Source organism: Trachemys scripta, chromosome 3, assembly GCF_013100865.1.
Source record: "Trachemys scripta elegans isolate TJP31775 chromosome 3, CAS_Tse_1.0, whole genome shotgun sequence".
In the NCBI taxonomy this organism is placed as follows: Eukaryota; Metazoa; Chordata; order Testudines; family Emydidae; genus Trachemys; species Trachemys scripta.
Genome location: NC_048300.1, coordinates 48,835,020 through 48,862,230, shown reverse-complemented (window position 1 = coordinate 48,862,230; position 27,211 = coordinate 48,835,020). Strand labels below are relative to the sequence as shown.

At 43.4% G+C, this 27,211-nt stretch overlaps 1 protein-coding gene and 1 long non-coding RNA gene across 3 annotated transcripts in view; one reads left to right on the top strand and one right to left on the bottom strand.

Moving 5' to 3' along the window:
• The window catches only part of AIDA (axin interactor, dorsalization associated), a 51,192-nt gene that overhangs the window by 5,178 nt on the left and 18,803 nt on the right, over nt 1–27,211 (top strand). Inside the window, exons 2-4 of the mRNA XM_034764644.1 lie at nt 10,357–10,426; nt 17,805–17,858; nt 20,366–20,420. Coding sequence (XP_034620535.1) covers nt 10,357–10,426; nt 17,805–17,858; nt 20,366–20,420 — 179 coding nt within the window. The remainder of the gene's footprint in view (nt 1–10,356; nt 10,427–17,804; nt 17,859–20,365; nt 20,421–27,211) is intronic.
• LOC117874484 lies at nt 1,250–25,279 on the bottom strand. Of its 2 annotated transcripts, none has more exons than XR_004644996.1 (5): nt 24,874–25,279; nt 16,682–16,950; nt 9,380–10,530; nt 8,385–8,581; nt 1,250–1,555 (listed from the first exon to the last, which is right to left on the bottom strand). It is a non-coding gene; the product is annotated as an uncharacterized LOC117874484 (long non-coding RNA). The 2 variants fall into 2 exon arrangements; XR_004644997.1 differs by lacking the exon at nt 1,250–1,555 and adding an exon at nt 6,332–6,730.

Sequence of the window (27,211 nt, the reverse complement as noted above, 5' to 3'; positions counted from 1 at the left end):
GTGGCTCCAGGTTGTGAAGGGCATTAGTTTCCCAGTTTGCTTAGAGCAAAAATTAAAGCCCCATGTACCTTGCTTGCTTCATTTTTAAAAAAAGGTTAATATGTTTGCTGCTGCTCTGAATATATTTTGCCCCTCCACGTCCCCATCCAACTTGAGTGAGCATCTCTGTGAATCCCTGTTCCAGTGATGTTTGTATAATGATTAAGGATCTGGGATGGGGTAGTCTACCCCTTATGCGTGGTGGTGCCTAGGGGTCAGCCCACCCAGTGTCACCTGAAATGGCCCATTAAGATTTTGGAAGGTTTTGATGATTGCAAAGACCTAGGAAAGAAGAGGGTGTTGGTAGAGAGGAAGCAGTCCCGGGAATTAATAGTGTCATGGAGAATATCAGTTATTTCTTTAAGGACCCAAGGCCAGGAGCATTGGGGGGGGGAGGGGACAAGGCTCCCCTCACCAATTGGAGATAAGCTGGAAGAAGGAAGATAGTGTATATGCTGCCTCCTCCTTCACAGCATGGCACATACCAGCAGGAGAAGGCTGGTGCTGAATTCTCTGAGAACTGAGGACTAATTGAGGAAAAGAGGGCAGCTGAAGAAGAAAACTTGCTAATGCTCTACAGCTGGCCTAAGTTACACCTCACCTCCAGGGAGGAAAGCAGGGAATTCCTGGCATAAGAGAGTAACTGTTTAGAGTACAACCCCAACTCCATAAAGGGGCCTCCTGAACCGGGGCAAGGAAGCTGACCAGGACTGCTATATGGACCTGGAATGGGTGTGAACTGGGTCGACTACTAAACGGAGTTACACTTTGTAGAAAGACTTAATAAATCAGACCCCACAAGGGATTCTGTGGCATTACCCAAGGTATAATCTGGATTGTTGAACAGCTGTCCCCCCTCAATTCTGTAATCCGGGGTGCCTTTTACACTGTTTCACTGTGAGAGCAACCACTCCTGGTCCACTCATACACAGCCTACAGCATGTAAGTACTCCCAGCTATACTATGAGTATATGGCCAGCCACTCTTTAATTACATTTGCAGAGCAAACCAGCAAATTCTCAGTCCCAGACTTGCTCCTAGAAATGTGTCTCTTGTATTGCCTGGCCCTCTCCTGGACAACACAGGATCTTATAAAGTCCATCATTTTCTCAATAGAAAATGATATGCACAAATCCCGTTATGTCAAATGGAGTTTCGCAAACACTTCAATCCAAGCACATTGGTTTAGATAAACAAAGTTTAACTACAGAAAGATAGATTTTAAGTGATTACAAGTAATGAGGCATAAAAGTCACAATTGGTTACAAAGAAATTAAAGGTAAATTAATCTCACTTAGAAAGCAAAAGGTCTCTCACCACATGCTTCAGTAGTCCTACTGGCAGAATTCCTTTCAGACAGGATCCCTCCATCAGTCCAAAGCTGTTACTTTCCCCCCTCAGATGTTGTGGCTGCCGTGGATTGAGAAAGGGAGGAAATTTTGGGGCATCTGTTCCCCATTCTTGTACCTCTTCCTCTTCTTCGAGAATCATGTCCAGCTGGGGTTCAGGAGACAGTCTGTGGGAATGAGAAAGATGTAAATTTTTTGCTCACCCCCTTTTTCCTGCCAAAGAATGGCCACTTAACCAGGTGATGGTCCATTTGATTTCATTGACACCTGGCTGAGGCGTCAGTTTGCTTTTTGTCTCTGAGGAACTGGTTTGTGGCTGCTTCCCCAGATTTGGAATATGTCTTAGGGCTTGTCTACACTTGCAAGTTTTGTCGCCAAAAACTGGCTTTTGGCGACAAAACAGTGATAGTGTACACACTGCAAGGTCATTTTTTTCGGAAAAAACCCTACTTTTGGCGACAAAACTTCCACCCCGCGAGATACTTGTCTTTTCCCCTCCCTTTGTCGACAAACAGCCAGTGTAGACACGATTTTATTGGCCTCCAGAAAGTATCCCACAATTCCCATGCTGCCGCTCTGGTCAGCGGTTTGAATTCCACTGCCCTGCAGCCAACCTGCCTCTCCCCCTTGCAAGGCCTGGACCTTTTAAATCTCATTTCCTGCTTGCTGGCTTCCCAGAGGAGCTTCCCAGGTGAGCATGGCTGGCTATCACACCAACGTGCTCCCGCTTGGACCACCGCTGAGGTGTTGGATCTGATCAGTATATGGGGAGAGGAGTCTGTTCAGTAGCAGCTGCGAGTGACCCGCAGGAATTCGGACATATGGGCAAATTTCTCAAGGCTTGTGTGAAAAGGGCTATGATCGGGACATGCAGCAGTGCAGAGCGAAGATAAAGGAGCCGAGGCAGGTGTACCATAAGACGCAGGAAGCAAACCATCGCTCCGGTGGTGCACATAAGACGTGCCGTTTCTATAAGGAGCTGAATGCCATCCTTGTTGGTGACCCCACCTCCATCACGGATTGCCCTGTGGATACTTCACATGCAGCTGAAAGAGGGAGTAACCTGGAGGCTGAAATTGTGAATGAAGATGATGTGGTGCTCCCAGTGGGGTCGCCTGGTGGGCCAGGCAGCCAAGAACTTTTCTCCACTCCAGAAGTGCTCAGCAGGGAGCGAAAAGCAGATGAGACTCTGGGTAAGTTGCTGTGGCTTGTGTAGGGAATTGGAAAAGTGGGAGGCAGGTAATGTTTTCTGTGAGCTGGACCTTGCCCTGTGTATCTAATCTGCATGGCCAATCAGGGTGTCGATGGACGTTGAGACCTGCAGGGAATCCTCCAGAGAGGCTCTGGAAAGTTTCCAAGAGGTACTTGTTAATCCTCTGCCGCAGATTCCAAGGGATTGCAGCCTTGTTAATTCCCCCATTGTAGGAAACTATACCATGCCATTTAGCCATCACTGGAGATGGGACCAACGTGGTGCACACCTGAGCTGCATATAGACCGGGGTGAAAGCCCAACCATTCAGCAGCTGAGTCCTGGTTTCTCTGCTCACCCTCAGCAGGGAGACGTCAGCCAGCAGGTTGGCTGCTTGTGAAAAAGTGTGGGATAATTTTAGGATGAGTTCCCTGCAAAGCTGCCCTGCAAGCTGTGACCTTTTTGTCCGTACGCACAACTGCCTTCGCCCCATTCCCGAAACTCACCATGATTGGGGTGCTCGCTGAGCTGTGTGCCTGCATAGAGTCTGAGAGAGAAAGTGATTTCTATTAGCAAAATGCCCTTTTTACTAAAATGTTTCAATCGTTTGCCTGAATGTAACAATCCCTCTTCTGTTCAGCGCAGACCTTGAACACATCACGCACCCCTGTGGACTGGTTGCAGCAGATAAGAAGAAAATCTAGGCTCAGCAAAGAGCACATGTTCCGCGAGGTTCTACAGCGCGATGACAGACAGACCAGGGAACAGAAAGGGTATTGGGAAGCCGAAAGGCAGGACAGAAAAGAGTGCTGCTTTTGCCAGGGAAGTGACAGAGCGGATGATAAAAGTTATGGCGGATCAGACGGAGATGCTCAAGTCATTGATACAGCTGCAGACTGAGCAGATCCGAGTTGGAGCGCCACTGCAGCAGATGCACAATTCTTTCCCACCCCCCTCTACGCCCACACATTCCTTTTCACTTCACAGCACTCCTGAGTTTCCCCATCATTCCACCCCCTCAGAGCTTGCACAATGATAGCTGGAGCTACACACAGTTGTGTGGTTTTATCCTTTTTAACAATAAATAAAGGCTAAGGTATTTAAAGGTACAGCGTTTTTATTCTGTGTTCTACAAAAGTGTATCACAATCAATTCACTCTCGGGAACAGGCTTCTAAAGCATTGTGTTGCACGGATCTTGGCCCCAAAGTTGTACATGGATGCAACAGGGAGACAACTCCAAAGCAGACGTGTTACTGCCCCTCATTGTCAAAATGATTCCTCAAAGCCTCTCTGATGTTCATAGCAGCCCTCTGGGCTCCTCTGACAACCCTAGCATCTGGCTGTTCAAACTGTGCAGCCAAGCGCTCTGCCTCAGTGCTCCACACCTGAGCAGACATTTCACTCTTAGATTCACACAAATTATGCAAAGTGCAGCACACGGCTATGACCACAGGAATATTCTCCTCAGTAAGGTCTAGCCTGCCATTGAGACTCCTCCAGTGAGCTTTCAAACAGTCAAAGGCACATTTGACTACCATGTAGCACCTGCTCAGCCTGTTAAAACGCTCCTTGCTACTGTTCAGGTGCCCTGTGAAACGTTTCATGAGCCAGGGCTGTAAGGGATAAGCCGGGTCTCCCAGTATTACTATGGGCATTTCCACATCCCCCCACTGTGAACTTGTGGTCTGGAAAGTCCCCACCTGCAGCTTTCTGTACAGGCCATTGTTCCTGAAGATGTGTGTGTCATGCACCTTTCCAGACCAGCCTGCATTTATGTCCGTGAAATGCCCCTGGTGATCCACAAGCGCCTGCAACACCATGGAGAAGTATCCCTTCCTATTGATGTATTCAGAGGCAAGGTGGTCTGGTGCTAAAATTGGAATGTGTTGATTTGCAACTGACTGGTAGCAGTCTGGATTTGCAAGCTTCCACACAGCGATTGCAACACGTTTTTCTACCGGAAGGGTAGCTCTCAATCTGGTGTCCTTGCGCTGCAGGTCTGGGGACAGCTCAGCACAAATCCATGAAGGCTGCTTTGCGCATCCTAAAGTTCTGTACCCACTGGTCATCATTCCACACCTGCATCACAGTGCAATCCCACCAATCAGTGCTTGTTTCCCTAGCCCAAAAGCAACAGTCTACCATATGCAGCTGCTCTGTGAATGCACAAAGCACTGATAAGTTGCTGCCGTCCATATCACACTCGGGTGCCTGCGATTCATCCTCTGCTAACCCTAACTGTGCTGCCATGCGCGATGTCCTCACGACAGCTAACAGCGCATAGGAGAGAAGTGCGGGATCCATCCTCTCTCATTGTAGATGCTGGCACGCACTACAAAAGAATGACCGTTGGAAAAACGCCGCGAAAGGAAGCCAGAGGGGTGGGACATAAAGCGATGCATGATGGTACATTTTGCACATCCCAGGATGCGCCGCGCTCTGTTTCCAGATTCCCACAACACCTAGTGATGGATGGTGTTGCCAGGCACTGTGGGATGCATACCCACAGTCCATTGCTCTCGCTGTCGACAAAGGTGCCTCAAATACGGACACGATTGTCGACAGACGGAGCAAATGTAGACATGGTTTGGCGACTTCGCTTTTGTCGATTTCCCCCCCCTCCCCCCCTTGGCAACATTAGTTTCATCGAAAAAAATTGCAAGTGTAGACAAGCTCTTAATAACATCATACAGTAGACATCTTAACTTTACATACAATGTTGCCACATATTTTACCAGGACAATAAAGATTAGCAAATTATGAGTTTTCAGATTTCATTGTACAAAATTTCATACCCTTGAAAAAGGAGTGGATATAGGGATAAAGACTGTTACAGGTACGTGTTTTGAACCACTTTAGTCTGGGTGATTGAAACAATGCACCTTGAGGGCCACAAAGGTGTGTGTTGCAGGCCAGTGCCCCATAGCAAGATCTGAAGATGCTTTGTAACAATGCAGTCTTTAGGAGTTGTACCTTAATTCTAAACGTTCCTCATGAGCTGAAATGTGGTGTAGAATCATTGAACAAATAGTTTTTTTTTCCATCTCTAGCTTCTATCAGTCCATCTCCCGATGCAGAATCATTCCCTAGAGCATACCTTCAAATTGTAAGGGATTGGACTCACCCCTGCTGAGCCTCCTGCTGGTCATCCTCAGGGAATTAGCTCTCCCAGCATCTGGAGCGCCCTCTGCAGGCCAGTGATCCACTTACCGCTGGCCCCGTGTTCCTCCCCCTTAGGGGTCCCCATTTACCTGGGGTGCTGCCCCTCTGGCAGTAACCCCTCACAGCCTCAGGGTCTTCCCCCTCCCAGGGGAACCCCCATCCACTATCCCCACTTCGCCTCAGTGTTCAGCTACTGCCATTCCCCATCTAGCCTCCCCACTCACTGGGGCGGACTGCAGTGTAAACCACTCATCATAGGCAAAGGGGGTTCGGACCTGCTGCCTCCACCTACTCATGGGCTGCCCCCTGCAACCCAATACCTAATGGGCCTTACCAGGCCTGCAGCTTTCCTAGGCCGGAGCTCCCCGGCTCCCTAGGCCTTTCCCCAGCCCTGCTCCAATCTAGGTTTCTTCCTTGGCACCTTGCAGCCAGGCCCTTCTCCCTCTACAGGCAGAGGGAGACTGCCTGGGCCTCTGGCTCACAGCCTTTTATAGGGGCCAGCTGGGCCTGATTGGGGCATGGCCCCAGCTGAGCCTACTTCCCCCAATCAGCCTAGGCTTCTTACCCCAGCCACAGCCCTCTCCTAGGCTGTTTCAAGCCCCCATGGGGCAGGAGCAGGTAACCACCCCGCTACAAAATGCTTTGTCAAATTTCCATGATCTAATTGTTAGGACTTTTTTCCTCCTACTATGCAACAAGGGAAAACGTGTAGTGTTCCTCTTTAAAATTTCATCCCACTACATTTAGTTATACCTCAAGTAGTACCCTTAAATAAAAACTCTGCCTCTGTAACATTTACATCCTTCACATATTTGTGGATTCCTTATTTCCTCCTTTGTTTTTATTTTGTCAATGAGCAGTGTAAATTAAATTACCTTCTGACTGTTGGAAAATCACCCCTTCTGGGTGACCTGGGCTTGGGAAAATCTGTGTTTCCACAGTTCATGTTATCAGTCAGACACCTTACATGAGCACTACATTAACATCCTAAAAACAAAAAATTGGGGTGGTAAGAAAATACCCATTTTTTTCTACTGGAATGCTCTTGCTGTCATCAAATGCTGTAGTCTGGCATGTGACCATTGCATTATTTTTCATTTATAGAGGTCCACTGGGACACTCAATGCTACACAGAGGACATCAGTCCCCACCTCAAGAAGCTTATACTCTAAATCAGGGGTCGGCATCGTTCGGCACGCGGCTCGCCAGGGTAAGCACCCTAGTGGGCTGGGCCAGTTTATTTACCTGCTGTCACGGCAGGTTCGGCCGATCGCGACTCCCACTGGCCGCGGTTCGCCGTCCCGGGCCAATGGGGGCGGCGAGAAGCAGCGCAGGCGAGCGATGTGCTGGCCGCGGCTTCCCGCAGCCCCCATTGGCCTAGGACAGCGAACCACGGCCAGTGGGGGCCGCGATCGGCCGAACCTGCCGCGTCAGCAGGTAAATAAACTGGCCCAGCCCGCTAGGGTGCTTACCCTGGCGAGCCGCGTGCCGAACGATGCCGACCCCTGCTCTAAATTAAATACCCTCCATCCAATCTCTCTCTCAAATCTTATGTTCTTGATTCAGGAAAGTAGATGCTGAATGGAGGAAAAGGACAATGTGGTTTATAGACTTATTCCTTTCTTTTTGGCAATTAAAATTTTAAAGGTAATCCAAGAATAACTAACAAACCACATTTGCAGTGTTCAGGTATGTTCCGTGTGTGTTAGTGTTTGGACTAACAGCCCAAGTCTCTTTATTTCTAGAACAGGACCAATACAATAAGCAAAAGTGCAAGCTTCGTCCACACATTCTCCTGCCAATGTATCTCAACCCTGTTCTGAAAGGACATGTCTAGGAGTGAGAGGATCCAGGGCCCATTCAGTACTTGGATATTTTTTTACTGAGACTGCCAACAAGAGTGTCTTGGTATAAATTGCATGGTGTTTTGTGTTAAACTGATTCACTGGGAATCTGACTGAGATGATCAGACTCTTTGCTGAACAGCCATTTAATGCTAGCAATTTTTGGTCACAAATGACCTAAGCCAAGGTTGAAAGGACAATGAAAATCACTACATCCCAATTCTAATCTCCTGAGTCATCCATTCTCCCCCTCCTCCCAAATACAGTTTTTAAATTGGAACTTGTAGAAGGATTAGTGTTTACCGTAAAAACTAGGTTTTGCCTTTTCAATATTATGTTTCTTACTGAGGAAGATACACTTTACAAAAACTAAGGTTTTGGGAAATCTGGTACCAATGAAGTCTTCCTTATTAGCAAGTACAGTATGCATGTGAGACATGAATCAAGAATGAGCTTTTGAATTTCTCTAGGTTTTTCTCCTCCAAAAAGTTTTCTAACTGACCTTTCAGAAAGATAAGCAGTTGTGGGGGGAGATTCCTTTCCCTTTCATATACCCAATTCTGTAATTCTACTTCCACAGAAACTTCAGAAGAGCTGATATATTGGATATTTTTAAAAGAAAGTTTGTGATTCTATTTCAAGTTCACATGGAATGCAATCCCAATAATTCCTTGTTAGTAACTTGTAATGAGTTTATTTGTTCTCCCATAGATCTTTGAGGAAACTGCCTCTAAAAGCTTTTTCATGCATCTTGTTTCCAAATTGAAATTATAAACCTGTGCTCTAATACCTCTTACCTCATTAGAATGGAGGGATGTCAGTTGCTGTGTTAGAACAGGATTAAAAGTTTAACCTCTGAAAAGATTTTGGAAAGCAACAGTTCATCCATATAAAAATAATACTTCGCTCTTATAGAGTTTTCATCCATAGATTTCAGTGTTTTATAAAGGAGGGTAGGTATCATTGTCCCCATTTCACAGATGAGAAAACTGAGCTGTAGAGGGAGTAAGGGTCTTGTTAACATGTGACATCTGTAAAAACAGCCACGTTAGAAAAGCATTAAGTTAAACAAAAACACCATTAGGATTAATGTTGGCACCCTCTCCAATAGTAAATGAATAGAGCTGTGCAAATAATAGATTTTTAAGTTTTCTGGCTGAACTGGAGGAAAAAAAATCATTTCAGATTGACCCAAAACAAAAATATTTTGATTTTCCTAGCAAAAAGAAATGCCCCCACCCTCACCCCCCTCCAACCACCTTGTTTCGGGTCAAACAGAATGTTTTGTTCTCACTTTGGGTATCTTTAACTTTTTTTTTTTTAATTAACAATAAAGGAAATTTAGAAATGCCACTCACAAAACTGGAGAGGGAACAAGTTCAAAATGTGCTCCCTCGTTCAAAGAATCAAGTCCTCCTGTGTATGGTATTGTCAGGGCTATTCCCCAGATTCCAAGAAGTTCTCTTCTATATAAGTAACAATGCTTTTTTCTTCCTTGGCTTAATTAAATTACATGACTCTCATGCTTTATGATAGCGGATAGACCTGTTGATGCTTTCTTGCCCATTAGTAGATGGCATTGGCTTTTATGAGTCTTACTCTATCAGTTTTATCAAGAAAATTAGCATTTTAAACAATATCCAATTTGTTAAAATACGATGAAATCAAATAAATGCATATTTTGCACTTGGTGCTTTCCAGCCAAGGGTCAAAGTGCTTTGCAGAGACTGGTAATTACCGCCCTTGCTTGATAAATTGGGAAACTGAGGTCCAGAGAAGTTAAATGACTTACCCAATGTGTCACAGTGAGTCAGTCGTCAATTCAAGAGAAGAACTCTGGTCTCCTAATTTCTGATAGTGCATTCTGAGGGGCTACACAGTTGTATCTGCACTAAAGTGTGACAGTCTTTTGATTGAATGATAGATATTAATATTAAACTTGTTTTAATACTTGATATTTAAAGTACAATGAAACCTATCCAAGTGACCACCTTCATTGGAGGGCTCTCAAGGCAGGAGGTTGTCTAAAGTATCCCCAAATGTAACAAGTCCAGTTCTGCTCCAGCTTCATGAGAAGACCACTTTTGTTAAGCAAGTGATTTTGCCAGTCCCTGCTACTATGACATGCACAAATCCTCATTTTGCTCCTTTATTATATATAGGAGGCCTGAAAGGTGCTTCTGAAAAGTGTTTGCTTGTTTTTACTTTAGACCTCTCAGGGATGTAAAATCTGCTTTTTCTGGAAGACCTCTTGTGTCTTGATAATCAGTCATCTTAACTGTGGGAGTTGGCATATTGAATCTTCAACAGACATCTCTTCTCCAGAATGTCTGTCATTAGAGTTAAATAGGTGTTAATAAAGTTAGAGTAAAAATTGTTACTTTGACTCTTGTGATGCTTTAGTTTCAGGAGTTTTCTAGTCATTACAGAATTATCCAGGGTAAACAAGACCTGTATTTCTAAATAAAAGTTGTGTTTGTTTTTCATATTAGAAAGTTTTAGGTGGTCCTTATAAATCATAAAAAGATGCAATCTCACTCTTACCTTTTGTAGATCTCCTGTATGTCTCGTTTAACTGTCTGGTGTGATCATGTGTTTGTCAATACAACGTCCACAGTTAAGGGTTTTGAATATTAGGAATATGCAAGCACAACAGTCTACAAAACTTCTGGCTAACATGTTTTCTGAAGACAGCACCATGGGATTCAGTATGTTGTTCCCAATCTACAGAAAATATTTAATACTACTCCCCCCTCTTTCCCCATCCAGATTAGCAAGACATCTACAGAAAGAGGCCCAGTCTCAACACAACAACTCAGAGTTCACAGAAGATCAAAAGGTACATTACTGTTCGTTCAGTCCTTGGGGGCTTGACCTGCAAGGTCCTGGTTGCCTGAGTCCTCTTGAAGGCTCTGAGGACTGAGCCCTCTGTTTTTCTTCTCCCTTGAAGTATAAGGTATTGTGAAAACAGAAAATAGCATGGCTGAAATGTTTATCGTTAGATGTGACAGATATTCTGATGTGCAGTATTCATGTCTTACAATCTGTCCAGAATCCTTCATAACCAGAGTTTTTCTTTTTGGGTGACCTTTTAATAACTTATAGAACTTTGGCAAGGAATTAATTTAATTTTGTAAAGTCCAAATGTAAAATGTCTTGAACTGCAGATGTGTCTAGTGCGTGGGGGAGGATGTTAATTTAACATGTAACACCTGATGGGAAGTGAGACTGCCAAAGTCTTCTAGAGCTGGGGTTCTCAAACTTTTTCTTTCTGAGGCCCTCCCAACATGCTATAAAAACTCCACGGCCCATGTGTGCCACAACTACTGTTTTTCTGCATATAAAAGCCAGGACGAGCGCTGGGGGCTAGCAAGCAGGACAACTGCCCGGTGCTCCATGCCACAGGGTGCCCCATGAAGCTAAGTTGTTCAGGCTTTAGCCCTGGGTGACAAGGCTCGCAGCCCTGCACTTCAGCCCCTTGCAGCAAGTCAATGCTGGCCCTGCTTAGTGGACCCCCTGAAACCTGCTTGTGGCCCCGCAGGGGGGCCCCGGACCCCTGGTTGAGAACCACTGATCTAGAGTCTTCAATCTTTGCAGTCTTTCGACTGAACAAGGTTGTAGTGTGTGTTCTGTTGTTTTTTTGTCAGCATCATGTTGGTGTAATTCTGGAAGGGGGTTTGTTAAAAAGGGAAACTCCAACAGACTTTCTCAGCACTGAAAACCAATTTTAGTGAGGTGTATTCAGTATAATAAACCTCCCCAACGCTGCTGCTGGTAATACATGTAACTTTGCTACCCTTGTGATATTTTGTGAAGGGACAGGGTTTTATTAGGAGTGATGGCCATGTGGAGAAGACTTGTGATTACAGGTATTGTTTATGGGAGCAATAGCTTATTTAGGAATGGAATTTTCTAGTACACAACTCAGTTCAGTATACAAGTTACAGAATTATGTGTGGATTAGAGAAAAAGAACCTAGTAAGAGATGCTTTACGATCTACTGTGGACTGAGAACTTCAAGGTGGATAAATAATCTGAGAAATGAATGTGCTGCCGTTTTAAAAAGTCAGCATTTGCCTTCAGCAACAGAGGGTCCTGTGGCACCTTTGAGATTAACAGAAGTATTGGGAGCATAAGCTTTCGTGGGTAAGAACCTCACTCTTCAGATGCAAGTGAGGTTCTTACCCATGAAAGCTTATGCTCCCAATACTTCTGTTAGTCTCAAAGGTGCCACAGGACCCTCTGTTGCTTTTTACAGATTCAGACTAACACGGCTACCCCTCTGACATTTGCCTTCAGTTACTACATGGAGAGACATGCTAGGACAGTGGTTCTCAACCGTTTCCAAACCACGTATTAAAACAAAAAAGCTTCAGGACTCTTTTCCCCTTTATCTAGTCATAAAGACAGGGTGTTCATGATCTCACCTTAACTTGTTTTGGGCCCCCATGGGGATGGTGACCATCATCTTCCTACCCCCCCACCCTCCCAACATCCCCCTGCCACACACACAACCCATGGACTAAGGAGATCTTTTTGGTAAGTCAACAAATTTTTATTCTTTATTGGCTTCTGTTGTCATTGCAGATAGTTTTTAGTTTTTTGTTATAGTTTCACTCCCCCCCCCCCCCCCGCCCCAATTTTGATTGTATATCCCCCGTTGTTGGAAGTAGAGTTGGAAGGTGTGGTTAGTTAGCAGGTGGTGGTAATCTCATTTATGGCAGGCTGTGATTAACAGCATGCTGTTCTTTATGCTGTGTGTCAGTATGAACTTCACTGTTTCAAGATGATTGCAAAATTGGGTTCTTTGAACTTTGTGGATAGTGACTTGCCCCAGATAAGGGGGTGTGTGTGTGTGTGTGTGTGTGTGTGTGTGTGTCATGGGGAGGGGAAGGCTGCTCCCTGTGGAGTATCTCTCTTGGAGGGCCTGGTAGGGTTGCCAGGTGTCTGATTTTTGACTGGAACAGGGACCCTGGTGGTTCATTAAACATTAAAACATTAAAAATCTGGTTGGCAGTGCTATGGGGCTAAGGCAAGCTAGTCCCTACCTATCCTGGCACCGCACTGCACCCCAGAAGTGGCAGCAGGTCCGGTTCCTAGGCGGGGGAGCCATGGGGCTCTGTGCTGCCCCCGCCCCGTGCACCGGCTCCACACTCCCATTGGCCAGGAACCAAGTAGATTTCTACTTGGTTAGGGTTATGTCTACATTGCAAAAGAACAAAGCAAAACAAAAAAGGGCAGGGGGTGTAACTCAGGTTAAAATAGCAGTGAAGAGACAGCAACTCTGCCTTTAACTCAGGTTAGCAGCTTGAGTTAAAGCCTGTTAGGGGATTGAATTTAAGCTGCTAACCTGACTTAAGAGCAGAGTTGCTGTGTTTTCACTGCTATTTTAATGCGAGTTAGCTAACAAGCTAACTCACATTAAGATCCCACCTTTCTTTGCAGTACAGACATACCTATAGTAAGCAAGCATAGCTTATTACTATACGTATATACACCTCTACCCAGATATAACACAAATTCAGATATAACGTGGTAAAGCAGCACTCCAGGGGGACAGGGCTGCGCACTCTGGCGGATCAAAACAAGTTCGATATAATGCGGTTTCACCTATAACGCGGTAAGATTTTTTTTTGGCTCCCAAGGACAGCATTATATCAGGGTAGAGGTGTGTGTGTGTATATATATATATATATATATATATATATATATATATAATAAAAAATCATACAAAATGATGGAGTCTAAATTAGCTGTTACCACTCAAAAAAGAGATCTTGGAGTCATGGTGGATAGTTCTCATCCACTCAATGTGCAATGGCAGTCAAAAAAGCGAACAGAATGTTGGGAATCATTAAGAAACGGATAGATAAGAAGACAGAAAATATCCTATTGCCTCTGTATAAATCCATGGTACACCCACATCTTGAATACTGTGTGCAGATGTGGTCGCCCCATCTCAAAAAATGATATATTGCAATTGGAAAAGGTTCAGAAAAGGGCAACAAAAATGATTAGGACTATGGAACGGCTTCCGTATGAGGAGAGATTAATAAGACTGGAACTTTTCAGCTTGGAAAAGAGACAACTAAGGGGGGATCTGACAGAGGTCTATAAAATCATGACTGGTGTGGAGAAAGTAAATAAGGAAGTGTTGTTTACTCCTTCTCATAACACAAGAACTAGGGGTCACCAAATGAAATTAATAGGCAGCAGGTTTAAAACAAACAAAAGGAAGTATTTTTTCACACAGTGCACAGTCGGTCTGTGGAACTCCTTGTCAGAGGATGTTGTGAAGGCCAAGACTATAATAAGGTTCAAAAAAGAACTAGATAAATAAATGAAGGATAGGTCCATCAATGGCTATTAGCCAGGGTGGGCAGCGATGATGTCCCTAGCCTCTGTTTGCCAGAAGCTGAGAATGGGCGACAAGGAATGGAACACTTGATGATTACCTGTTCTGTTCATTCCCTCTGGGGCACTTTGCATTGGCCACTGTCAGAAGACAGGATATTGGGCTAGATGGACCTTTAGTCTGACCCAGTATGGCCGTTCTTATTACATTAATTGATCTCTTTAGTTTTGGCCATGTCTGTCAGCCTGCCCTTCTGCACAGGGTGTTAGTTGTTTTCACCCAGATCTCCACACAGTGCATGTGACCTTTCAAGTTTCTGACTAAAAAGTGATTGCATGAGCCTTTTAAAAAATTATGCTTGGCTTTATGCAGTGTTGAAAAATCTTATTTTTTGTGTGCTGGTAACTTGCTGAAACACTTGCACAGCTGTATAATCTTAGCATGCCTCATTAAACTACTGGTCTGCTAGCAACTTGGACCTTTCTTGAAAACCAAACTTCACTTAGGCTCTCTATTTATGCAAACATCTCAAACTGCATTACAGTTAGCACAGTCATTACTCACACAACAGTACAGAAGAAGCCTTGACTACTAGATCAACTGACTTTTTCCCTTCTAAACACTAGTTTACATTGAAACTGGATCTTTAATAGCTCTAACTAGCAGAGTTTGTTGCAGCTTCAGTACTGCTAATAATATATTAAGTGTTTTCATTGCTGTAAAAGAAGCCCCTGCATGGGATAGTTGCAGCTGAAAACGATAGTGTTTAGCTGCATTTTGTACTTTCGGGTTGGGTGTGGTCCCTTAAAAATAGTTATGAATAATGGCTGCTGGTATCTTGCCATAATTCAATAGATTCCATATAAAACCTGTTCTTTTCTATTTTAAACTCCAAATCTCTCCAAAGTTAATCTGTTCCTAGTGCTGTGTTATCATTCTTCAACTCCCAAGAGCCTAACGACACACACTTTGCAGTTTCATCTGCCCCACTGCAAGGAGTTAGCTGGTTAGTCTAGGCAGCTGTAAGAATCTAAAACTTCAGGATGGGCTCTGCTAAGCATATCAGTAGGGTGGGGAGAGGGAATTAAAACTGTGTGTGAGAGACTGGGGAAGAGCAGAAGTTAAATTAGGTTTACATGTCTTGCCTACCTCACACAGTGCTGGAGATTCTTAGTGTACCAATCCTCTTGACAATTGGGAGAGCAATTGCTCTCAGTCTCTAGAAGCATAATTGGGGGATCTGTTCTATCTGTTGCATTTTCTTAACACTCAGTTGGCATGTTCACTGCTCCTTTGCACTGATAGTAGAATTACATTTTATATGTAGATATTCTGCCTCCCTAGGGGAGCTCTGTCCTCTGCCTTTCTCCATCACTTCAGACCTCCCCATCCCTGGAGGTCCTACATTTGTGGACAACCTCTTTCCAGTTGTTTTCAACAATAAAGAACTCCCAGTGCTGTTGCTTAACTGGCTAGAGAAAATACCAGACATTCCCTTCTGGGGGGTTGAGCATGCTGCATCTGTAGCACTACTATCTTTGATTTCCCCCCCTTCCCAACCCTGACTGTGGGACTAGGCCATGCATTAATGAATGTGTGGAACGTGGGTACTCAGTCTTTTTAACGCTAAGGTATTCGAATGTACTCCAGAGCAGGAGGTACATGATTTCTAATGTGTATTGGTTGAGGGCAGAGAAGCATAGTTTTCCAATCTGTTTACCCTCTTACATGAGGCAGATGTCATTCAAGCACAAAAGAGACAGAGCTTTCTCAGGGGCCAGCCCAAGACTGGAATGAATTCCCATAAGAACTAAGGACCATCACAAACCTCACCAGCTTCCAGTGGAAGTGCAAGGCACGCGTCTTTGATTTTGCCTTCTCTAATGTAAACACGTAGCAATGTGTTTGTGTATATGTTATAAACAAAAAAATCCAAAACATAACACTCCCCTGCACACACTTCTCTGCCAGGGAGAGAAGACAATGAACAAACGTGACAGATGTTAGGCCAGAGGTTCCCAAACTGACAGTCCACCCTGGTAACAAGCCCCCACGAGCTAGCTGCAACGGGCTGGGCTGCTCTTCCAGCAAGCAGTGGACAAAGCAGGCAGCTGCCAAACAACATTATAAGGGAGCATTGCGCAACTTTAAACGAGCATGTTCCCTAATTGATCAGCAACGAAACAACATTAACCAGGATGACTTTAAGTGAGGAGTTACTGTATAAATTACAAGGAAGATATGCCTAGATTAGCATGATCTCATGAGGCAATGTTTAAAACCAAGAAGGCAGGATCACTGTGTAGTAGGTATTGGCTTTTGGCTGACATGCAGGCTTAGGAATTGACCTAAATACTGTTGGACTCAGTAGTAGATCAGCCCATTACCTTTTTTCTATTTTTAGGTAGTAGAATTGCTATATCAGGAACCCGAACTCTTTTTTTTTTTTTTTTTTTTTTAAACTAGGCAATAACAGATGCATTTATTGCTCTTTCACCTGAGAAGCTTTATCACCCATTATATTTAACTTGCTTTTCTCTATAGTTTTATCATAGTCACCATTTTTGTCTTATTGGCCATATTGCACTTTTCTGTTTGTCTTTTGTTAACCTATTGCTAGTTAGTTTGTCCCCATCATTACCAAGACATTCTCTTCTAGGTGCTGAATAATCTTGTGATTTTCATGTAGCCCTTGCACCAAAATGCTTCTAATGGGTAGTCTTGACTATTAGTGCCTACCTGAGTGGAAGCTTCGTTCTTCCTGAAAGCTTTTATATTGTTGGCACTGAAGATTATCTGCATCATTGCTTGTAAGCCTTCTACCGTTGTCAGTTTCTCTAGCTGGCCACTTGAAAGGCCTTTATGAGAGCTGTAATATATTGAAAGACTCCTCTTTGCTGACTGTGTCTTGTCTAGGGCTCCGTCTCTCTCCTCCACAACTAGATGAACTGAGGTCTTTTAGGGATTCCACCTGCGGTGATCTCGCCACAGCATCTCGCGCATCACTTCTGTATATGAAGGGAGAAATTACAACCTACCCTTGATCAATGGCAATCTTACATGGCTAACAAGCTTTAACTGAAGAGTTCTCTCCTATTTGGGTGAAATTGTTAACCCATTTGAAATTGTTAACAATGTTTAAGTACCCTAAAAAGTTTTACAAGACTTGCTTCGAATTCATATCGACTGCTATTCCTAGAATATGTTAGCTGTTGCAATTATATTGACCAGTATGTTGTTGTTGTTTTTTTGTTGTTCAAGGGAGTCCTCTTCTATTCTTCCCCACAACACACAGAGCAAAACACAGCCAAACCTATGCTTAGGTACAATAGGACCTGCTTTTGAGAGATTCTGAGCATCCACAACTTCCATTGAAGTAGATCAGTATACATCTCTGGATCGGGTCCTCATTTAGTTTTGTAATCGAGAGGGGTGGGGATCTACAAATGGAAACAAGTAATTTCACATGCTCAAAGTAATTGATCTTATTCTCAGACATGTCCCCCATCACTCCCAGAGTAATCATCAGGTTTATAAGCAATTTATGGTGTGGGAGGCAGTGCCCCGGTCTGCAGTTCATTCACTGACACACTTGTACCGATGAGCTATGTGGAAGGAGTTCAATTGCCAATGGTTATGTAATATTGTCCATTGCACTTTCAATCTCTGACTTGTAAATATTGTTTCTAGATGCAAATATTAAAATAATGTTTGATATTAATATTGCTGTGCAATCAAATGTTGGGGTGTGTGAAAAAGTGTTTGTAAGCTTGTTTTAAAGAAAGCGTCTGTTTTCTTGAATGTAGTTGTATGCAGCTTTAATTGGCAAACAAATGAAATAATTTCCTTCTCTTCCTTACAGAAAACCATAGCTAAAATTGCAACATGCCTAGAATTGCGGAGTGCAGCTTTGCAGGTATAGTGACTTAATGTAGTCCCCTGCCATATTCTGTTCTGCTCTCTTTTTCTTTTGAGTTTTAATGAGTGTCCACCAAAAACATGGGAAGACAATTCTATATGGAAATCTGATTTGTGCAGTCAGGGAAGTGACTTTGCTTCTATTCCTCTCTGTTAAGTTTCAATGGAATGAAATGGGGAAGCAGGTAATGTGTAAGTCTTTCCAGATGTAGACATGATTTCTGGCTGACAAAGTTAGCAATCTCTTTGAATGCTGGGACTTCTACCACCAGGTAGTTGCCTGAAAGCTTCTGAATGCTTAAGGGCATTTGCGTGCAATGGGGTTTAAATGGGCACGAAACTGCAGGCTTCCTGTTTCCTGTTCCTTGTCACTTCAGATTCCTTCCACAGAAAATGACAGTGCTGGTGGTTTGCACAGAGGCTATACAGACAGGAGCAGAATAGCACTGAAGTGAACTTTACACAAGCCTAGCTGTTTTCACGCTGTCCCTGCTAGACCTCAAGGAAGCACTTCAGCAATTTTCACTCTGCATAGATTCATGTCCTCACTCCTCCTCCTCCAATGGAAGCTGTGCAGATACAAATGTTGGGGGGCAAAGGGAAGAGAGTTAACTTTAAAAATGAGATGGGGGGACTTCTAAAAATGGAAGACGGGGTGACAGAAAATGAATTTAGGCGCTGAGCTGCGGTGTAGGTTTTATTTCTTCCATTATTCATCTAAATCAGGTCTTGTAGAAATTAATTTAAGATGTTTCTTCCTGCATTTTGACCTTGGCTTTTATTCTGTATACCTTTTCACCCCTTTTAGTAGCTAATGAGCAAGTTATTTAAAATCCCCTTCGGTTATCCTGGCTGCTTGTGAAACAATAATTAATAGTTACAGTTACAGAATACAGGTAGGGGCTGTACTTCATGATGGTTTATGGACTGTGTGTGTTAAATATGATTTGGTTTATAAGAAATTCCTCAAACTCAGTCTTGCCAGGAAAGTAGCTCTGGCCTTTGTCAAAATTACAGCAGAAAAATCTTGCTTTTAAAATTTTAAAATATAAGTTCTGTTTGCTTTTTGTGACTTTAAACATAATCTAGTGTCCAATATGTGTTAAGACTACAAGGTTTTGATTTAATTTCTGCCTGTGTTAATGCCACATACTTTTTAAGATGGCTGAAGATCTGGGAAGTCTCTTATCTACCTAATCAACAGTGAAGGCTAGCTGTATTGATATCCAAAAGAGAGCGCATCCCCACCAATTGAAGAGGAGGCAGGCTCCATGGTACACTTGACCGCACAAGTCTGGGAGTCAGGAGCCCTGGGTTTTGTTCCCAGCTCTCCATTGATTTTCTGTGTTACCTTAACCTCTCTGTTCCTCAGTTTACCAGTCTGTAAACTGAGGGAAATACATACTCACCACTCAAGTGCTTTGAGATCTGTTGATGAAAAGTCCTAAGTATTTTCCTCATCCACCATTGGCTGAAGAGCCAAGTGGAAGCAGAGCTGACATTTTATTTTTCCATAGCTGCAGGGAGCTGAGGGTGAAGTGGAATCAGAAATCACTCCCACCCTCTGACCTTCTAGTGGATAAGCTCAACGAGTGCAGGTCCTTTCTCCCAGTTGTTTTGTGATGCTGTCCTCCAGCCTCCAAACACTGGTGTTTCCCGACCCATCCTTTCCTGAGCTACAGCTTATGCCAAGCAAGCCACACTTCTCTAGTCAGTAACTCAGGGATTTTATAGTGTTTTAGGTTAGGGTCATGGGATTTTTCATCCATCTTCTCATTTTGGGAAGCCATACACACACTACAGTTACATTGTGGCATCCTGGCTGGGACCAAATTGGCTGGTCAGCTCTTCCCTTCTGCTGGCATGGTATATAACCCCACTACACTAGCCTCTCTCTTGTGACATACCCAGCCGCTGTTGACACTTGCACAGCAACAAGTGGATCCTTAAACTTGGGCCCCATTTGGCCTTATGGAAGGTTTAAGAACAGTGGGTGACCTGGCATTCTGTGGGTGCTCTCCTGCAAGGTGTTGAGTATTTTCTACTCCCCTGCTGTAAGTGGAATTGAAGGTACATGCAGGAGCACTCCATACTGTGCAGGACCAAACCCCATCTGAGCCACAGTTCCTAACTCTAGGCCTGATTCTTGCTTCAGAACACCTAGAGTTTGGAGGGTTTAAGACAGACCTCCCTTGTCGTCTTAGCACTCATGACTGAAAGTATAAATGAGTATAATTAGGCTGTTTTGAAATTTTCTCATTTCCAGGCTAACAATATGGAATAAACTTGTTCTCTTCAGGATCATTAAAATGACATTGAAATATTAGGGACAAAATTAATGAAAGGTTTGTACTAAAAACCCTCTCGCATAGAGACCCCATAGAGAAAACAGCTCAGAACAGATGGACAAAAGCTAGAACAATGCTGCATGCCCATTCTGAAATAGTAATGGCAACAGACGGTGCATAATGAAACCTAATACTATCTTCCTTTGTAACCTCCTAGTCCACACAGTCGCAGGAGGAATTTAAGCTGGAGGATCTGAAGAAGCTAGAACCAAGTAAGTAGTATCTGACATTTTAAGTGGGTGATTTTTATAATTGCAGTGGAAAGTCTGATAGTCGCAGTAATGCTGACTGGCCTAAATGTGGGTAGACAGCAATGCTGTTAAGGTTATTCCTCCAAATGTTTGCTACCACATACATTCTTTAATAACTAGGCTTTAGTGTAGTGCTGGAAGATTTAAATATGGATGTCCTTACACTTCAATAGTCTAGGAACTTGTCCTCCCTTGAATGGACAATGCTCTTTAGGGTCAATAATAGTATTATAGTACAGCAGTGGTTTTCAAACTTTTTTTTCTGGCGACACAGTTGAAGAAAATTGTTGATGCCCGCGACCCAACGGAGCTGGAGATAAGGGGTTTGGGATGCGGGAGGGGGCTCTGGGCTGGGGCAGGGGTGCGGGAAGGGGTCAGGGCTCTGGGCTGGGGATGCAGGCTCTGGGATGAGGGATTTGTGGTGCAGGAGGGGGCTTTGGGTTTTGGGGGGGCTCGGAGCTGGGCAGGGGATTGGGGCATAGGCTTACCTCGGGCAGCTCCATGTCAGCGGCGCAGTGGGGGTACTAAGGCAGGCTTCCTACCTGTCCTAGCACCGCAGACCACGCTGCATCCTGGAAGTGGCCAGCAGCTGGTCTGGCTCTTGTCTGTAGGCACTGCCCTCCTCAGCTCCCATTGGCTTCCCTGCCAATGGGAGTGCAGAGCCAGTGCTCGGGGCAGGGGCAGGGCATGGCCTAGGAGTCAGACCTGTTGCTGGCCACTTCCAGGGTGCAGCGCGGTGTCAGAACTGGTAGGAACTAGCCTGCCTTAGCTGGGCAGCACCGCCGATGGGACTTTTAATGGCCCGGTCAGTGGTGCTGACCAGCGCCGCTGCGACCCAGTTCCTTACATTCTGCGGCCCAGTACTGGGTCACAACCCGCAGTCTGAAAACCACTGCAGTATAGAATACATGTATTTTAAAAATTCTACACTGCTTAGTTGAATCTTCAACCTGTATGTATCTTTTTGAACATTATTGTATTTGAATTGTAAGTTCAGTGGGGTAGCAAACATGTCTTTCTCTGTACTGTGCCAAGTACACCGGGCCTCAGCAAATGATTCAGAATATATTCTGATACCAAATTAACTATTACCCAACACACTGATGGTATTTTTGTAATGATGTCAAATCCTGCTGAGGAAAATAGAAGGAAGATAAACTCTGGCAAGTCAAATGTAAAAGTATAGTTAGGCAAGCCTAGTTGCTCTTCAAATTCTAACAGCAAACTTTTTTTAAGCACCTCAGAAGCAGGAAGCCTGCCAAACAATCAGTGAGGCCACTGGACGATCGAGGTGCTAAAGGAGCACTCAAGGAAAACAAGTCTGTTGTAAAGAAGCTAAATGAATTCTTTAGATTGGTCTTCTCTGTAGTGGATGTGAGGGAGATTCCCACACCTGAGACGTTCTTTTTAGGTGGCATATCTGAGGAACTGTCCTAGATTGAAGTGTCAGTTGAGGAGGTTTTAGAATTCATTTATCAATTTAACAGTAATAAGACACCAGAACTTTATGATATTCAACCAAGGATTCTGAAGGACCTCAGATATGAAATTGCAGAACTATCGATTAAATCAGCCTCTGTACTAGTTGACTGGTGGTTAGCTAATGCTCCAGAGGTGATCCTGGTAAGTACAGATCAGGAAATCTAACTTCTTTACTATAGTTACAGTTTACCTGGTAATAAACAGAATTATCAGACACCTAAATGAACATTATGTTGGGGAAGAGTCAACACAACTTTTGTAAAGGGAAACCATGTCTCACTAATCTAGTAGAATTCTTTGAGGGGGTTGTCAAACATGCACAAGCATGAACTTGTTGATATAGTGTACTTGGACTTTCAGAAAGCCTTTGAGAAGGTCCCTCACCAAAGGCTCTTAAGCAAAGTGGGCCATCATAGAGTAAGAGGGAAGGTCCTCTCATGGATCAGTAATTGGTTAAAATATAGGAAACAAAGAGTAGGAATAAATGGTCAGTTTTCAGAAGGAAGAGAGGTAAATAGTGGGATCCCTCAAAGATCTGTACTGGTACCAGTGGTGTTCAATGTGTTCGTAAATATTCTGAAAAAAAGGGATAAACAGTGAGGAGACTAAGTTTGCAGATGATACAAAATTACTCAAGACAGTTAAGTCCGAAGCCGAATCTGAAGATTTACAGAGATCTCTCAAAAAATGGACGATAGGTCAACAAAATGGAAGATGCAATGTTGATAAATGCAAAGTAATGCAGGTTGAAAAACATAATTCCAACAATATATACATACCAAACGATGGGGTCTAAATTAGCTGTTACCACTCACGAAAGAGATCGTGGAATCATTGTGGATAGTTCTCTGAAAACATCCACTCAATGTGCAATGACAGTCAAAAAAGCTAACAGAATTTTAGGAAACATTAGGAAAGGGGTAGATAATGCGACAGAAAATATCCTAATGCCGCCATATAAATCCATTGTACACCTACCCCTTGAATACTGCATGCAGTTCTGGTTGCCCCATCTCAAAAAAGATACAGAAAAGTACAGAGAAGGGGTATGGAAAAGCTTCCGTATGAGGAGAGATTAAAAAGACTGAGACTGTTCAACTTAGATGACTAAGCAGGGATATGTAGAGGTCTATAAAATCATGAATAGTGTGGAGAAGGTGAATAAGGAAGTTTAATTTAGCTCGTCACATAACACAAGAACCAGGGATCACCCAATGAAATAAAGTCAGCAGGTTTAAAACAAACATAAGGAAGTATTTCTTCACACAGGGAACAGACCGCTCATGGAAATCATTGCCATGTGGCAGTGTGAAGGCCAAAAGTATAAATGAGTTCCAAAAAGAATTAGATAAGTTAATGGAGGACAGGTCCATCAGTGGTTGTTAGCCAAAATGGGATGTAACCACATGCTCTAGCGTCCTTAAATCTCTTGACCATCAGGCTTGGACTGAATGGTAGGATGTATCCACTCGATAAATTGCCCTGTTCTGTCCTTTCCCTCTGAAGCATCTGGCACGGGCCAAAGTCGGAAGACAGGATACTGTGCTAGATGGACCATTGGTCTGACCCAGTATGGCCATGCCTATGTTCTAATGATGTCAGGTAAATCTCAAACCCTTATGTCCTTAGTCTAATTCAGTAATGACCTGGATCAAACGTTGATATCTCTCAATTCAGAAGTCATTTTTCCATTTCAGAAATAAGCCAAATTTGTGTGCTCCATTCTCCCTCTGTAATATTAGCTATTGACTTAACACCATATATGTCTTTGAAGTCACAGGATCTGCAGCCATGCAAAGTACCATGAATATCTACAAGATTGTCAGCTTCTAACACTTCCTTCATAAACAAATTCATATTTCCTTTTCCCCAAAAGAGCGAAAACTAGCAAGACAGGCCACTTACTCTAACATGCCTCTCAGTCATATCTCCTACTGGACCGATCTGATATTTCGTTATTATCATGTGATGTCATTGGCATGAGACTAAGCCAAGGTGGTACATTGTCACATGGTTGTCTGACGTTCTGCTCAGCTGTCAGACTGTGCATCACTTGAATTATTGCTTTGGCCAGCCAAAGAACCTTTTCATACTTTCGCTGATGAAAATATGTAGTCTGGATATTTCAAGGTGTTTCCTTGAGACCAAGAAAGGTATAAAAGCATGTTTTCCTACTGAGGAGAAACAGCAATTTCTCTCTATTCTATGACCCCCATTCCTGTAGTGTGTGAGCACCTCAGAATCTTTAATGTGTTTGTCCTTGCAACACCACTGTGAGACAAGGAAAGAGATTTGGGTGTTGCCCTGCTCAGCGTTAAGGTGCCAAAATCTCATTTGAAAAGTGACATAGGTGTCTAAGTCTAAGTGACTTGCCCAAGGCCATGTATGAGCTGTATAAGTCTGTGGCAGAGCAGGGAATTGAACCCAGGTCTCAGGTCCTGGCCAAAGGCCCTAATCACTGGGATCTCTCTGCACACAATTTGCAGCAGTCACAATGCATTTGAAGTCCCTGTGCTTCGGTGGAGATAGGTTATTAAGACCTTAATTGAGAAAAGCATCCTTACTGAGGAATACTTAAGTACTTAAGCATGTGCTTAAAGTTATGCTTTAAAGAGCTTTCCTGAATTGGGGCCTAAATGCCATTCTTAGAAATGGAAGGCCATATTTTGATCTCTGATACTCCACCTCCCCTGTCTGGCATCCACAACAGTAGATTTGGGATTAGACTGTGGTCTGAAATATATTTCTCCCAGCTATTTACAAAAATAATAAATGTTTCATCAACTACTGATTATAACCTCCATTGTACTTTCAGTGTTTGAGTCTGTAGCAGGCTGTAGTCCTTCAGCATCTTCTCTGAGGTGGCCCCGTTAAATTGCCTTCAGCTGGTTCCACCCAGGCAGCCTTTCAAAAAAACAAACTGAACACAAACCTTCATAGCAAAAGTCCTTTCCTCCCAGGCATCTCTGTTGGGTGCAGTCTTCCAGCCTTGCTCTGCCACTTAGAGGCTCGGTCACACCACCTCTGTCCCTTCTCCCGTGGGTGGGAAGAGTCAGCAGACAGACAGTCCTTCCCTGAGAGTGTCCCTGTGTAAGGAAAGAGGCAGGTTATATGTTGACCTCTTGCAAAATTTATCCTGGGTGGCTGAGAGAGGGGAGCTTTGTCTGACCCTATGCTGCAAGGCTCCCCATCCTGAGCCTGTAAAGAACAATAGCCTGGGTTTTCCCAGACATTATCACCCCAGGACCACATCCTCTTCTGTCACCTTCCTCTGCCATTTCCTAGGCCCTCCTCTGCTTCAGAATTCCTGGAACAGGGTATCCTGGCCTCTCAGACTTCCCCCTCTGGCCTTGAAGGGAAAATACTTTTCCTTTAAGTCTTTTGTTGTCAGTGTGATCATTTGTGAAGTTAGTGTATTAATATTTTGTTTAGCTTTCTGCTCAACATTTTCTATAAATCAGAAGTTCTCAAAGTGAGGGATGGGTCCTGGGGGGGAGGGAAGCACGGAATGTATTTTGGGAAGAATACATGAGTAGCTTCAGGGGAGGGGAACGTACTGCTCACATTTTACCTACAGCAACGAATGAGCAAAGCTGATTCCTCCAGACGTATCAGGTGCTCAGATAGTGCTGTGCATTTGACTCTAGAAGGCACTATGTGTTTTGATGGATTTCTGTTAAGCTTGCATAGCATTATACAAAGTTGTTACCATCTGTACATTAATCCATTTGCTATGATGCGATCTGCACATTTAATTGTAAGCATGGACCAATAGTGAGGTTTTCAAACGCATTCAGCATTGGCAAGTAGTTAGACCAATGCTGAATGTCTCTGAAAATCCCCTCCTCAGCATTCTACAATGGTCCAAAAGAATGCCGTGTAAAAGATTTATAGTGGAATTTTCAAAATTACACCTCTACCCCGATATAACACGAATTCGGATATAACGCGGTAAAGCAGCACTCCGGGGGGGCAGGGCTGCGCACTCTGGCGGATCAAAGCAAGTTGGTATAACGCGGTTTCACCTATAACACGGTAAGATTTTTTTTTTGGCTCCCGAGGACAGCGTTATATCGAGGTAGAGGTGTACCTGTTAGGAAAATAAATCCATTGACTTTCAATGGGCTATGTGTTCCTAATTTCCTTGGATGCTTTCAAAAATCCCACCATTAGTGGGTGTGTGACACAGCTGATGTAAATCAGTATAGCTCAAAACAATGGAGCAACATTAGGTAAGAATCTCACCTGAAATGTAGAATAGAAGTCACTTAGTAATTTAATTTAAAGATAGACAATATTGTGGTATCTTGTTAAAAAGGCTCTGTCATGAGAAACCTGTTTAAGATATTAAATTAAATATTTTGCCCGTGAAGACATATGCTGTTTCTAACTTTAATTCAGTTATTTTACTTACATTTTACTCATAGCATAGTACTTTACAATATCTGAAATAGTGATCCTGTCAGAGCTATAATTTTTTTCTATTTACAACTGATAACTGTTGTCTGTCCTCCAGTGGCAGTAGAGGTGAATTACTAAATAATTCTTTCAGAGAGTTGTGTATTCATAGTAACAAGTCTGTTTCTCTCTGAGAACAGAGAAGAATCTAATGCTGCTTATACATGAAAAATTAAGTGTAAACATTTTTATTTATTTATTTATTTTGGATATTGGGTTAATATAAAAGTCTGACCTAGTTTCTTTCTGTCTTTAGGCTGTGTTCCCTCTTGCAATTCACTAAGCTTGGATGGTTTCACTTTCAGTGTCTCATACACATTACTGCTTAGCTATGTTTTCCAGCACTGTAAGGGAATTTTGAAATTCATAAAAACCTCTTCTGTTCCTCACCCAAACTGTTTGTACTGTTTGTGTGCTATTAAAAACTGCTTTCCTCCCAAGAAGCAATAGCTATATCTCCTTTATTGACCTTTCAGGGATTAAGGGCTCCAGAGATCTAGGTACACTTCTCAGCCTGCCATAGCTTCCCTGTGGGACTGTGGGTAAATCTGTTAATCTCACTGTGCCTCAGTTCCTTATCTGAAAAATGGTGATACCCACTTTACTCACAAAGATGAGTGAGTTAGGATGAATTCATTAGTGTTTGAGGTACTCAGCTACTGTGATTATGAGGGGGCTATCCTCACCTAGGTAGATAATATCTGTAAAGTGATAAGAGTCTCAGATTAAATATACAAAATCCAAATTATTCTTTCCATTGAACATTTAAGAGTATTAAACAATTATCAGGTTTTGCAAAAATTTTATACTAC